We start from the raw sequence: 15003 nt of genomic DNA on the forward strand, positions 1-15003 counted from the left end.
TCCTGAGCAGGCCTGGGCAGGCTTTGGGCCTCCAGGTGGTCTGGTCAGTTGGGGAGGGGCCCCAGGGCAGGCCACAACCAGGCACCTGCTCCTTCCTAGCCTACCCACCTCGTTAGACCCGCGTGGCCTTCCTGTGCCTCTGTTCCAAGTCTTCAGGTTCTCAGGGCCCTTGCAGGAAGCAAGCTGGACCCAGCCCCATCTGCCCCTGCAACCTGTGTCCTTACCAGCTTTCTTGGTCTTCCTTTGGGTCCTGACCCTGGGCTGAGAGCTCTGTACACATGATCTGCTCAAGACAACCACTTGCCCTCACTCCCAGCCCTGCCAAAGATGAAGAAACTGGGGCACCTGGGTGGCTCAGTCGGTCAAGCGTCTGACTCTTGATTTGGGCTCAGGTCGTGATCTTGAGGTTTGTGAGTTTGAGCCCTGCATCGGGCTCTGTGCTGACAGTGAGGAGTCTGCTTAGGATTCTCTCTCTCCCTCTCTCTCTGCCTCTCCTCTGCTGTGCTCTTTCTCAAAATAAACAAACATTAAAAATATATATATTTAATTTAAAAAATAGCCTTCAAAAAAAGATGAAGAAACTGAGGCTCAGACAAGCCTTCCAGCTGTCTGCTGGCAGGCCAGGGTTTGGACCTAGCTGGCTGGGTTTCTGAGCCCAGCTGTTCCACCACTCCCTGACCCTGCCCCCTCCAGGCCACCAGGGCTTGAACTTCTTTATTCACTCACTAAAACTTCCTGTGGCTTCAAGGAAACTAGGATTTGTAGGAACAGGACTGTGAAAAGAGTTCTGAAGAGTAAGGCCTTCCTATGGCCAGGTGTCAGACCTGCCAAGCCTGACACTGGGGTGCCCAGAAGGACAACTGTTGGCGGTAGGGAGGAGGGGCTCCTCTGGGTGTATTGGGGAGAGGGGAGGGAGAGAACAGGGATAGGTGGGGCCTGAATCCAAGGCCTTCCGGTTCAAAGAGACATTTCTGCTTACCCTGACACCAGGGCACAGGGCCTGAGAAGGCAGGTGTGGGCCCAGGCAGGTCTGCCCAGGTGTACAGTCCCTGGGGAACAACGCTTGGTTCACCCAGGCTGCCCCCTGGTGGCGGAAGCAGGAAGTTCCCAGGGACTTTGAAGCCCTTCCAGGAGAGGGGGCCTTCACCAGAGGATAGGTACCTGTCCCAGTCTCTTTCTCCTGCTCCCTGAGTTTCCCCCAAATATTCAATCACTCATTATTCTCATGCCTCTGGGCCTTTGCTTCTGCTGTCCCTGCTGACCGTTCGAGCTGGGGAGGGGCAGAGAGAGAGGGGGAGAGAATCCCAAGCAGGTTCCACACTGCCAGTGCAGAGCTGGATGTGGGGCTCCATCTCACGGACCATGAGATCATGACCTGAGTGGAAATCTAGAATTGGAAGCCTAACCAACTGAGCTACCCAGGTGCCTCCAAATAAAGAAACTTTTAAAAAATTAATAAAAATAAAAAATGGTCGAGATGGTAAATTTTGTTATGTATATTTTATCAGAATTAAAAACAAATTGTGAATCCGTCTGGGTTGCCTCCACAGGCTAGCTGCAGGGCGTTCTGAGCATGCCTTCTCACTGTAAAATGGGTGGATATAAACATGAGAAGGGATGATTTACCTCCCCTGTCGATGGGGAACAAGGAACAGTTTCCTTCCCAGCCTGAGACCTGGAGCGGAGCCTTCCACTCATGAGTGGTGTGTGTGCACACCACAGCTGCCACATTCCTGTGTTTTCTGAGGATAAGGCAGCTGTGTGTCAGGTTGAGACAACCCCTGGGCCCGCTCTTTCCTAATTCCTGCCTTCAGCCCCTGAGACAGATGGTGGAACCCTCCGGACCTAATTTGCCAACTCCCCAAGGAAACTGCTAGTGGCTCCAATCCTTCGCATGCCCAGAAATGCTTCTGGTCATTTCCTCCTGCACCCAGTGCCCTTCCTTTGACATCATTGCTGTACTCAGGGAAACAAAAGAGTATCAAACAGAAGCAGAGAAGGATGGGGGCATCTGGCTGGCTCAGTAGGAAGAACATGCAACTCTTGATCTCGGGGTTGTGATTTCCAGCCCAATATTGGGTATAGAGATTACTTAAATAAAACTTTATAAAAAAGGCAGAGAAGGATGAAGACCACCCTTCATTCTCGCTCTCCTAGAGGGAGAGCCAGGAAGACTGTGGGAGGAAACAGCTTTTCAGCTGTGTCACCTGACAAGAGGGGACCCCCTGAGCCTCAGAGTCTCTTCTACAAGATGGGGTAAATAGGGGCGCCTGGGTGGCGCAGTCGGTTGAGCGTCCGACTTCAGCCAGGTCACGATCTCGCAGTCCGTGAGTTCGAGCCCCGCATCGGGCTCTGGGCTGATGGCTCAGAGCCTGGAGCCTGTTTCCGATTCTGTGTCTCCCTCTCTCTCTGCCCCTCCCCCATTCATGCTCTGTCTCTCTCTGTCCCAAAAATAAATAAACGTTGAAAAAAAAAATTTAAAAAAAGATGGGGTAAATATAGAAACACCCTCCCAGAGAGAAGCCCTGGGGAAAGGGGGCAATTACTAACACCATGCAGAGTGGGATCCCCAATCGGGAGACACTGATCCCACTCTCCATAAAGGCTGGCACCCAGGGACACAGGCCACATGCAGGGAAGCCTGTGGGAAATGTCAACCTCGTTGAGCCATTGGGGCCCTGCTTCTCAGCCCTGGTTCTTGGCTTGACACCTGTATAGTCCTGCCAGAAGACCGTAAGCTAAGCCCCCTCCAAAGAATAAGGAGGTGCCCTCCCCAGCTGGGAACACATGTCTGCAGCCATTGCAGGACCCCTGGACAGAAGAGAGAGGGGAAGAGAGGTATATTTGTGTTTCCCTTGGTTGTGCTTTTACTTCTGAAGTATTATTTTTCTTTTTTCTATGAACATTTTAATGAGGGGTTGAACATAAGATAGAAAAATAACATTCTGGTCACTTTTTTTTTTTTTTTAAGAGGCAGGCTTTTCTTGAGACTTTCATACAACGCAATGGATGAGGACACTTCTAAAGAAACTCCTAGAGAAAATGCATACTGAGCACAGAAAAAGGCCCTTCTCCAAATACCTGTCATAGTCACTGACAACTCCAAAACAGTCTGTCAGACTCTCGTGGGCTGCTTGTTCTGTTTTCTTTTGGGAACAGCTCAGTTCAGACTGAAGCCCTGCTCCTCTCAGAGGCCAGGGGACTCCTGGGGACTGGTGTCAATTTCTCACAGTGACATTCTGAGCAAGTGCTGCTCACAGAGTCGAGGAGGGATGCTGGAGTTAGGGTCCCAGTTCTCGCTTCTCCTCTGGCGGGGTGTGGGTGGCCAGAGACCACTACCCCGGCAGGAGCCTTGCTCACTTTCCATGGAGGGGAAGGTGATCCAGCAGGTGGGCTGGGACCAGGCCCCTGTGACCACCTGACTCCCCATAATAGAATCCCTTGTCATCCACAGGCCCATAGACCATGACCATATCCCCTGCCCTCAGTGACAGCTTGTCCTTCACCTGGCCCCCTGCTCGCCCATCCTTGGGGTCATAGTCCAAAGCTGTCATCATGGTTGTTGGAGTCCACAGTGGTGACCTCCAGGGGTTCCCTTGGGGCATAGGAAAGGAGCCTTGGGGGCTGGTGAGCCCCCCAAAGTCATCGAGGTGGGCCACAGAGGACAGGTGCCCTTGTGCTGGCAAATGCCACATCCCATCAGCCTGCTCTGTGCCTACCTTTACCTCGGCCACCAGATGCCCAGGTATGTTGCCCACTTGCCCATTGCATTCACCATGGTAGAAGCCACAAGGGTCCTGAGAGCCCCACACTCTTAGCAGCTGCCCTTTCTGGAAGGCTAGCTCCTCCTCTGCAACCTTGGGGTTGGCAGACATCACCAGGGGGTCATAATCAAAGAGGGCCACAAAGACCCTGGCCAAAGTGTCCACCTCTGTCCCCAGTGGTGAGGGGCCACCCCTGAACATCTTAATGACTTTGCTGGATGGAGCTGGACAATGTGCTGGGCTGGGCTCCAGGAGCTGGCACTCTCTCTTGCTCCCCAGAGCCTGACAGCTCCCGTTCTGGGTCCTAAACTCCTTTCTCTGCTCTCGCCTCTCTGGGCCCCACAGATTGACGTGCACTGCCTCCTCCTCCTGCAAAATGTTGTGGAAGTCAGACACATATGGTTGGCTGGTGTCCAGCTGGGGAGGGGCAAACACATCGGTATCTTGCTTCTGCCTAAGGACCTTTTCAAAAGCAGCCTTTTCCTGATATGGTTGCTTCTCAAGCCCAAACTCTGGGAACAGATGGACGACTCCCGAAGCATGGCTTTTTCTGGCACCCATGTGCCAGTAGCAGTTTTCTTCTCCCCTAGACTGTCCACTGAGCAGAGGTGGTCTGTGGTTTGGGGAACTCTTCTGAAAGAGCAAGTCCTTTCTGCAGACCTCCTGGGCCCCTATAGGCCCCTGGGGTTGGCTGCCAGACCCCACACTTGCACATTCTCCCTCTGAACTCAGGTTGCACATCGGGGACTGCCTCCTTGAGGGTTCTTCAGGGAATGCTTCTAGAAACTCGACCTGGGGCTCCCTGCAGCTTCCAGGAGTGTGGGGGCTGGCTTTAGCACTCAGGGGAGCCAGTGCCAGCCTCTGAGGATGGACAGGGACTGTGACTCTGCAGGTAGACAGGTCACCACAGGTGTAGCTAAAGGAAGAAGTCTCTGGCAATTGGTGACAGGTGAAACAGTCATGAGGGATCTGGGCTGGCACTGAATCCAGGGACTCACCACAAAGCGACATGGTTCTCACAGAGACATTCTGGCACATCAGGGGCAGGTGGAGCTGGGAAAATTCCAACAGGGTGCTCCCAGCAGTGGCATCAGCAACCTCTGCAACCTTGAACCCATCAGCATACACAGCATAGCCAGTGACCTGGACTCCGTTGGATGACCCAGCAGAGTGGATGGTTACAGGGAGCCAGCTGACCACTAGGCTGCCTGGTGAAGCATGGCGCTCCACCAGCACATCCAGAGGAGGGTGAGGAGGTCCTGCCAGTGGTGTGTCAAAGGTGATGGTGGAGGACGTTGTTTCCCAGTGCACCTGCAGCAAGTCCCATGGCAGCTGCACCTCCACTCGTGCCCGGTACCGTGTGCTAGGATGCAGGCTGTGGAAGGTGTAGCAGCACACACCTGCTGGGGTCAGGGCATGCTCCTGGTCATTGAGGTATACCATGTGGGGGTGGTTGCTGCTGCTGTAGACCCAGGTAATCTTGGCTGATGTGGCTGCAACACTCTGCAGGTGTAGTTGCATGGGAGCCATGCCAAAAGCCCCTGTGGCCCCCAGAAGGGGTCTAGAGAAGCCCTTCTCCTCCCCATACTGCAGCGAGCCCAGCCAGCTGTCTTCTTCTCTCTTGGCATCTGAGATCTCTATTGCCACTTCTGTCTTGGAGCCTGCCCTCACCATCTGGCATGTCCCCTTGTCCATAGCTCCCTGGGCTTTCCCAGGCAACAAGCTGTGACCAGTGTCTTCTTTCAAAAACTTGCTGTGTCTACCTAGGAGTCGAGTAGGGCTGAAGTCAGGGGACTTGGGGGACTGGCGGCCCAGGATGTCACTGTCTGGAATCTGCTCCACCAGGTTGGAGGGCACCAGCCCCCGCCGGCCATCCTCAAGCTCCCCTTCATAAAATCCATCTTCATCCATGTCCCCCAAAACATACACATAATCTCCAGCTGTGAAGGGCAGTTCACTCTCAGGATGTTCATTAGGCCCCTTAAAAGGATTGTAGCTATACCGAGCCAGGAAGATCTTGAGCTTAGGGGTCAGGGGGGCCTCTGAGCTCCTCGCTTCCAAGGTAGAGGACACACCGTCAGGCTCCAGATCCTCCACCTCGCTGGCTGTGTCCATATCCAGAGGAGGACAAGATGGCACCGTGGTCCATATGGACTCCAACTCAGAGGGAGAATTCGACTGGGAGCTAGTTTTCTTGGCTAGGGACCTGGAGTCCAGAGGTCCGCTGGCTGGGACTCTGTCTGGCACTTGAGGGTCACTGGCTGGCTCCCTGATAGCAATTGGACTTTCCAGCTGAGAAGCTTCCTGATTTCCCTGTTTGTCTGCACTGGGCTGTGAAGCTGCTTGCTCTTCAGGCGCCAGCTGGAACTTGGTCCTTCCACTATCTCTGACTTGAGCCTCCGGGACTTGGGGGGCCTCCCGGGATTCCTGGGGAAGGTAACCAGTCTGACACTGCAGCGCCAGCATCTCCTCCCTAGCAGCCTGGAGATCTCGCAGGGCCTTCTGCAGGTCGTGCTGCAGCTGTTGCTGCTTGTCCTGCCGGCGCGCAGCCTGCTGTAGCAGCTGCTCCGCCAGCATGCCGGCGGCGTCGCGCTCCTGGCACGCGCAGCCCAGCTGCCCGCGCACATCGCTGTTTTCCGCCGCCACCTTCCGCGTCCAGTCGGCCTGAGCCTGCAACCGCGCGTTCTTCTGCGCCAGCCAGGCTTCCTCGCGTAGCGCCGCCCGCAGCTGCGCTTCACCCTCCTCGCCGCGGCGCCGTGCCGCGGCCGCCTGGGCGCCCAGCTCCAGCTCCAGTGCCTGCACCTGGCGCCGCGCCTCCTCGAAGGGTGCGCTCTCGCCGTCCGCCTCAGCTCGGGCGCAGCCGGTGGACTGCTGCATCGTCAACTGTCTCTGCAGGCGGAGCACCTCCCGCTGGGACTCGCGCTGCAGCCGGTCCAACTCACTGATGTTGAGCCACTGGGCTTGGGCAGCACCCCCGCCAGGGTGCGGGACACTATTCATGCCTGAGGCGACGCGAGCTTGCAGCAAGTGGTACTCCAGCCGCAGCTCTTCGATCTGCTTGTCCTTGGCCAGCAGCTCGCTTGCCTGCTCCGACAAGTCCCGCGCGCGCTGGCGGGCAAAGGCCTGGCACAGTTCCAGGCCAGCGCGGCTCTCGCCTGGCACAGGCGCGCTCACAGCCCGCAGGTTGGTTTCTTGCAGCTTTCGGGCCCGGTCCTCTAGGCGCCTCGCGAGGCCTGCAAGCTCCGCGTGCTTCACCTTGAGCCGCTTCACCTTCTCGTCGGACTTGTCCTGGAAACCTGCGCGCCACAGCTGCACGTTCTCCTCCCACAGTCCCGAGCAGCGGCGTGCCAGCACCTGCAACGCCTCTGACAGTTCCGAGTTCTGCTTCACCAGCTCCTGGTAGTCCAGATCCGGCGGCGAGAGAGTCAGGGCCTCGCAGGGCTGGCTCCCGGAGTCCTCTCCTAGAGGGTCACTAGGTCTCCTGTGCTTCGATGTCGGTGGCGGTGGTGGGAGTAGCGGGGGCGGAGGACTCGAGGAGCCTAAGATGGGGGTGTCTGGCCAGGAGGCCGGCTTCTTGGATTCGGGGGCTTTGGGGCAACTGAGGGTGCTGTCGAGATAGCGGGAACGTGCTGGTGCCAAAGAATCGAGAGAGCAGGAGCGCGGCGTGTGGAGCAGGCTGTCTGGGGAGCTGGAGCACCTGGCTGGCACCACGTCTAGGGAGCGGGAGCGCAGGCGGATGCCAGCGCTCAGGCTGTCAGTATTCAAGGATTCGAGTTTACAGACGGACTTTGGGGGCCCGGGGGAGTTGCCAGCGGTATGGAGGGGCGGCTCTTCCGAAGAATGCACGGCTTGGGGGTCGGGGGAGACGGGCAAAGCGGGATGCCAGCGGAAGTGCTGTAGGATGTACTTGAGAAAGAGCCGGCGCTCCACGTCGAGCGCCGCCTGCAGGTGTCGGATGCGCGAGGCCTGCTCGCCGTCGGTGTCCCAGCGAAGCTGTGCCAGCACTTCCTGCAGGCGACAGCGGCACTGAGCAGCAGCGACGTCGGGCGCCCCCGCGCGGCCACAGTAGCCACGGTTCACTAACTCCTCTGCCAGCTGGCGCTGCAGCTCCCGGGCCTGGCGCATGACGCCGTCGCGCTCGCGGTGCAGCAGCTGCCGCAGCTGCCGCATCTCGGCCTCCTTCCAGCGCAGCAGCTGCCGAATCTCGGCCTCACGCTCCCGCAGCATGTCCTCCTGCAGCTGCCGCAGCTCCCGGTCGTGCTGAGCCTCCCACTTGGAGCGCAGATGGTCAACCAGCTGCTGCCTCTCCCGCTCGGCCGCCTCCCGCAGCTGGCGCGCCTGGGACGCGAAGCGCTGCGTCGCCGCGCGTCCGCGCGCCCGCTCTGCCTCCAGCTCCGCCCGCAGCCTCTCCAGCTCCCGCCTTTGCTCCTCCAGCACCGCCGCCGATGGACCCGGACTACCCGGCTTCTTGGGTGTCGCGCGGCCGCTGCCCAAAGGGCTGGGCGAGTCCTTGGTCATGGTGGCCCCGGGCCTGGCCAGACGCCAGACCTCGCCTGGCCCAGGCCGCTGCTCTCCAACGGCCGCCGCCCCCGCTGCGGCCAACCGCCCCGCGTGCCCCTTCCGGCTTCCCATGGGGGTTTCCGCGCGCCCCTTCCGCCTCTGAGCGTGTTCCCCCATCCTCTGGCGCGGATGCACTAGCCTGATCTCCTTTCTGGGCTGCCTGTGAGGCGGCTGGCCTCCAGACACCCCTGCTCAACGCAGCCCATGACCTTTCTGGGATGCCCAGGGGTCTCTGTGATCCCAGGCCTTTCCCTGTTCCTGGTGCCAGGTCCTTTGTGACCCTCCCCCCCCCCACCCCCCCGCCCCTGGGGATACTCTCCCAGACACCGTACAATCTCTTTCAGGCCAACTGGCACTGTGGGAAGCCTGGGCTACTGCTCTGGGCTCCATGTATGGGTCAAAATCAGGATGGGGTGTGGGTAGATCGCGCCTGGCTCTGTCATGGGTTCAGCTGACCTGTTTGGGCTAAATGGCTGGGAAACACAAAAGAATGCCCTCAAACTTGGGGGTGAGCCCTGAACCCCTACTGGGGGATGCATCTGGTGTCTGCACCCTCAAGGCACCTACCCTTCCAAGGACCCCTGGAAGTGCTGGACATTCGCATGCATTATCTATTTAAACTTCCTATGCCTATTTTACAGATGAGAAGTCTTGAGCCCATAGTCTGGGCATGGTGCCAGCTGAGACAGGGGAGAAGGCCTCCTTGGAGATCCAAAGCCCTGGCCTATGTTTTCTTGGTTTATTTTTACGATCATCTTGCAAGGACACTCTGAGCGATAAGGACCTCTCCATGGTCACGCTGCCCAGAAGTAGCTAAGTAGGGAGTGAAACCTAGAAAATTCTGCCTCCAGAGTCCGTGGGTACTCTTACTCCAGCTGCCCAACCTCAGGGTTATGGCTATGAAGACCACTCCCCGCTCTTTCTCCCAGGGCAGGGTCTCACACTTTGCATATGCAAAAGGGAGAGAGGGTCATTTAGAACCCAGAGTTGGGGGCCAGCCAGGGAGGAAGGTGAGAAAATGGGGATGCCATGGGGGCCCAGCCTACCTTTTATCTGGTCCAGGAGTGTCCAGGGCTTCCTACTTCTCCAAAAGGTAAAGTCACAGATCCTTATGGGCCCAGCTGGCTCTCTATCCCCCCTCCCTGGATGCAGCAAGGCCAGAGAATTTTTCATGGCTCTCCAAGGGGCAAAGTGGTCAGATGGTTAGGACTGGCACGCCTTTGGAGTCAAACAGTCCTGCAGCTTCTTGTGCCACTTTCATGTCCTCATCTGTAAAACGGGCAAATAAATGCAGCCCTTTTCTGTGTTGTGTGACCTCCCAGAGTTCCCTGACCTCCCTGAGCACCCATTTCTACTGTTTGTGAGGATTCAATGAGGCAAGAGCACTCAGTGCCTAGAACAGAGCAAGGTTCTGTTTGGCAGCTCACTGATTCTAATCCCAGTCCCTTTTTTGCAGCTACAGAAACAGGTCTGCAAGCAAAGATTTGGCTGAAGCCAGTCAGGGCTGCCATGGTAAAGGCAGCACAGGTACTCTTTGTGCTCCCTAGGACTCACTCCAGATGACTCATGGCAGATGGGAAACCTCAGAGACCTGGGTATCCATCCAGGCTCTGCCACTTTTTGCCTGAGTGACTATGGCTGGTTACTTCACCTCTCCTGGCCTCTACATAATGGATGTATTGATAACACCAGTCTTCCATGGTTAGAGAGACACCAGGACTCTGTCAGCTGATGGCCAGGTGTGCAATAGGAGCTGCATCGAGGTCTGTGTAAGTTCCCATTGTCCCATCTATGGGTTGGCCTAGACCCTCACAAGCTTCTTCCAGGACCTAAAGAATCCCCCTGCCTCAAAGGCCTCTGGGCCTTTGCATGTGTTGTTCCCCCCTGCCTGGGATGCCTATATTGCCCAACACAAAAATAACGGCAATGACCATTGCAGATCAAGAACCTACTGTGTGCCATGCTCAGTGCTAAATGCATGCCATTCATTATTTAAACTACCCATTTTACAGATGGGAAACCTCAAGCTCCAGTGGATCAAGAGTTTTTGTCCACTTACCTGCTGCTAACCTTGTCTTGTCCTGTAGCTTCGGCTTAGCAGTTCCTCCTCCAGGAAGGCTTACCTGACTCTTAGGGATGAGTCTGGACTCCCTAAAACTCTACAGCCCTGATCATCCTACCTGGTATCTTTCCATTTGGAGCAGGGATGTATCTTATATACATTAGTGTCCTTGCCCAGAGTGGTTTCAGAGAAGGAATAAGTGAAAAATCCCTCTCCAGAAAGGAGGGATAGGGACCCAGGGACAGGCAGGCAGGAAGGGCAGAAAGGGTACTGCCCAACCTGGCCACCTAACCTGACTACCTCTCACATGTAGGTACCACCTGGCATCAAGGGCTGAAGCCCCAGGCTCTGGGATGCCTATCAGGGCTTTGGGCAGATGCTTTAGGCTGGAATGAGGATCAGACCTCATTAGAGATGTCGATGGGGTCCAAAGCTGCGGGACACACATACATACATGCGTTCATAGCCTCTCTAGGCCGGGCCATCTGTGTGGCTTGGGAACTCAGGAGCCCTACTTAAATCTGGCTCCTCCCTCCTTGCTATTCCCGCTCCAGCACCAAGTGGCTCTGTCTATGGTATCTATGGCTTCTCTGTGTTTCAGGCCCTTTCACTCACACAGTTATGTCTCCAGGTAGGTGGGCAGGTGATCTTAGCCCCATCTCACTGGTAGGAAGACAGAGGCTCAAAGAAGCACATGTTGTGTTCATTCAGCATGTGGTTCTGTGGGCTCCACACTTTTTGCTATACTTATGTTTTTCTTTTTCTTTTTTAAATGTTTATTTATTTTGAGAGAGAGAATGAGCAGGGGAGTGGCAGAAAGAGAGGGAGAGAGAATCCCAAGTAGGCTCCATGCTCAATGAGAAGCCTAACACGTGCACTCAATCTCACAACCGTGAGATCATGACCTGAGCCGAACTCAAGGGTTGGTTGCTTAACCGACTGAGCCACCCAAGTGCCTCTATACTCATGTTTTTCAAACATGGGTCCTCTGAACCACTGGTGTGCCATGGGAGATAGATGCCTTTGGGCAACGATACGTAGCAAGAAAACAGAGAATGGCGATTCCTAATGTTCTTTTTGAGAAACAAGGTGGATATGGGGGTCAAGTGGGTAGGCAAGATGGAGAGACAGCTCTACCCTTCAACTGGTGCTGGGCCACTGGATGTGGTAGCCACAGGTAGAGATTCTTCATGCAATCCCCACTACAGTTCTGTTTGACAGAGGAGAACCTGGGGCTTGGTGGGAGAAGGTGGCTTGCCAGGGCATATAGGCAGCTGCGGCAGAGCTGGATTGTCACTTCAGGGCAATGGGTGGGGCTCCACAGCCTGGATGTTTGATGCAGCCTTGAGTGGTACCATCAGGTCAGGAAGGTAGGCTGCTGCCAAGGAGGAGGACCCTTGGATGAGTCTCTGGGAACTCTACAGTCACCATCCAACTGCTGCCTGGGCGGGCGCCACCTGTGGCATGTCAGAGGCATTCTGGAATGTGGTTGAGCAAACCAGGGCTTCCCCAGTGCCAGGCTTCTGCCATCCCCACACTCATCACATTGTTCAGTGATTGTCCAGTGACCTGCCTGTCAGCCCCATCAACTCTGAGCTCAGGGAGAGCATGGACCATGTAGCTGCATTCTCTGGGTCTCAGCTTTCTTGTCTATAATATAAAAGAGATTGGTTACATGGGTGGTTTTCAAACTGGGTTCCTTAGGGCCCCAAGGTTCCTGAGAAATACTGTAGGATTGTTGGGGGTGGGGGAATGTGCCCAGAGCTAAATGGGAAACACTGTCCCTACTTGCTTCAACAGAGCACATCCAACTGTTAGTATCATTACTTAGGTTCTAAGGAAGATTTTAGCTTAATAAAGAGGCATATTGCTAGAAGCAAGTTTGAAAACTTCTGGGTTAGAGCCCCTCCTGTCTATTAACTGCACACACATTGCCCTGACACCCAGTGATTTTACTGACCCTGAGAGAAGGCACCTGTTCCCCTCACCTTGGTTTGCCCCACATCACTAGCCTTGTACTCCATGCTGCCTCTCCTCCCAGCACCAGTCTGTGACCTTTGGGCCATGAGGTCATGGTGTATGGGATCCCGGGCAATCTCTTCACATCCCTCCTCTGCCAGCCTGGCCTGGCCCTGTTTCAGCTCTGCCACCCATGCCCAGAGCTTTACAGAGCTTGCCTGTCCCTTGTGAGTGGTGACAGCTCCATCCAGAGAGACCACTGGAGGGTTTTAAGCTTCCAGACCCCTGTAGCCCCAGCTTCCCCTCCACATCCCTTGTTTTTGGGTCAGTGCGTTTTCTTTTTTTCCCTTCCTTTTATTTTTCATTATGTTTTTATTGTATTTATTTTGAGAGAAAGAGAGAGAGAGAGAGAGCAGGGAGAGGAGCAGAGAGAGAGGGAGAGAGAATCCCAAGCAGGCTCTGCATTATCAGTGCGGAGCCCGATGCAGGGCTTGATCTCACGAACTGTGAGATCCTGACCTGAGCCAAAATCAAGAGTTGATGCTTAACCAACTGAGCCACCCAGGTGCCCCATATATTTTTTTTAATGTTTATTTTATTTTGAGAGAGAGAGAGAGAGAGAGAGAGAGAGAGAGAGAGAGAGAGAGAGAAATAGGGGGTGCAGAGAGAGAGGGAGAGAGAGAGAATCTCAAGCAGGCTCCATGCTGAGCTCAGTGCTTGACATGGGGCTTGATCCCACAACCCTGAGATCATGACCTGAGCCAAAATCAGGAGTCGGATGCTTAACCAATCAAGCCACCCGAACTTTTTTTTTTAAGTTTAAACTTAAGTTTAAGTTTAAACCTTTTTTTTAAAGTTTATTTATTTAAATAATCCCTACACCCAACATGGGGTTTTAACTCATGATCCCAAGATCAAGAGTCACATGCTCTTTCGACTGAGCCAGCCAGGCTCCCCTGGGTGAATGTGTTTTCTATCTGTTCTCTGATGTCTCCTCCGTGTCTAGAACAATGCCTAGTACATAGTATGTACTCAACAAATACATGACTGAAGAAGACAGAGGCATACAGGCCAGGTGTGCTTTCTGTCCTCATGGAACTTATAATCTAAGGGATAAAGCCTGAGGTTAAACATAGATATGGCAAAGGAGTGTAGTGAGCTCTAATTGTGGGCAGGGACTGTGAGTGAGGGCTATGGTGCCAATGGGGTGAAGACCTCTGCCAGAGCAGGCTTCCCTAAGAGCCCAGGTGGGCTGCCTCGGGATCAGATTGCAGGCAGCAGGGCCTTGCAAAGCCCCCAGCCCTCTATGGTCTGGCTGCCTACACCTGCTCTCTCCCATGCCCACCCTGCTCAAGTCATGCCCATACTCTTCTGGCATTGATTCTTGGCAATCGTGTCCCAGTCCTCAGTTGCCTAGAGAGAAACTGGAGCTCAGAGAGGAAGGGTCACTCAGCAGAGGCCCAGCCAGGTCTTCTTACTCTGAGTTGTAGGAAGGCCTGGAATCCCCAGGACTGCCCCTTCCTGGATGGGGCTGTGTACCTGGAGAGGGCCCGTGCTGTTGTCTGCCCCCACTTCCCAGGCCCTAAAGCCATCTCTGGCCTGCTCCATGCCCTCCTGGGCACACAAGCATGTGCCACCTTTTAGCTCTCTGGCTAGGGCTCCCCGGAACGCTGGGCTGGCCTTGGCCATGAGTCCTCACTAGCCACGGAGGCTGGCCCTGTCCTCTCCAGAGGAGGAAACTGCTCAGGGTCACATAAGGACTTGGGCCTAGGCCTGTGTGACCCAAGTCTGGGCTCTGAACTCGTGCCAGTATAGCCTGGCCCATGAGCTCTGGCAGTCTGAGGGTAATTGTAATCCCTGAGCCTTCAGACAAATGTCTGCTGCTTCCTGAGGACCCTATTACTGTTGACAGCATCACTGTTCCAGCCCTCCACTGTTTCCGGGACAGACCTATCTTCTGTTTTCTGCCGTCTCCACTTCTCTCTCCTCTGAACCTTTTCCAGCTGCCCTCCTTCCTATGCAGCCTGAAGCACAAGTCCTGATCTACTTCTTACTGACACCAGTGGCAAGACCCTTTGTCCTGTCATTTGGCCATTGCTCTAGGTCAGGGACAGTCCTTCAAATGTTTGTTGAGCACCCAATCTGGTCAAGGCAGGGCCAGACACCATGTGAATTTCCTCACTCATTAAGCACAGAGTACCCCCAATGGGATTTACTGAAGGAAGGATGGAAGGAAAGAGGGAGGTTGAGAGGGAGAATAGAAGGGAAAGAAGGAGACTTTTAGGTCAGCTGAGTCTCCCAAACAGACCTTGGTTTCCCCCTCACAGTCCAAGAGCAGACTCAGGCTTGACCCTCTGACCAGCCAGGGGGCTGAAAAGCTGACTGACCCCTTGAGCCTCAGTTTTTTCTTTTGTAAATGGGACTGATAACAGCTCTGACCTCAGAGGGCCATTGGGGGAGTCAATAGAACACTTGTGGGGCGCCTAGGTGGCTCAGTCGGTTGGATGTCCAGCTTCAGCTCAGGTCATGATCCCACAGTTTGTGAGTTCGAGCCCGATGTTGGGCTCTGTGTTGACAGTTCTGAGCCTGGAGACTGCTTCAGATTCCGTGTCTCCCTCTCTCTCTGCCCTTCCCTTGCTCATGCTCTGTTTCTCTCTG

General features: G+C 55.1%; 1 protein-coding gene across 1 annotated transcript; it reads right to left on the bottom strand.

Moving 5' to 3' along the window:
- Window positions 1-2878: 2878 nt before the first annotated feature.
- Window positions 2879-8541, bottom strand: LOC101091053 (RIMS-binding protein 3A). Its single transcript, XM_019814344.3, has one exon. It carries the CDS (start codon window positions 8439-8441, stop codon window positions 3357-3359), a length of 5085 nt encoding a protein of 1694 aa, XP_019669903.2. The 5' UTR covers window positions 8442-8541; the 3' UTR covers window positions 2879-3356.
- Window positions 8542-15003: the final 6462 nt, after the last annotated feature.

The sequence above is a fragment of the Felis catus genome, chromosome D3 (genome assembly GCF_018350175.1).
Source record: "Felis catus isolate Fca126 chromosome D3, F.catus_Fca126_mat1.0, whole genome shotgun sequence".
Lineage (NCBI taxonomy): Eukaryota > Metazoa > Chordata > Mammalia > Carnivora > Felidae > Felis > Felis catus.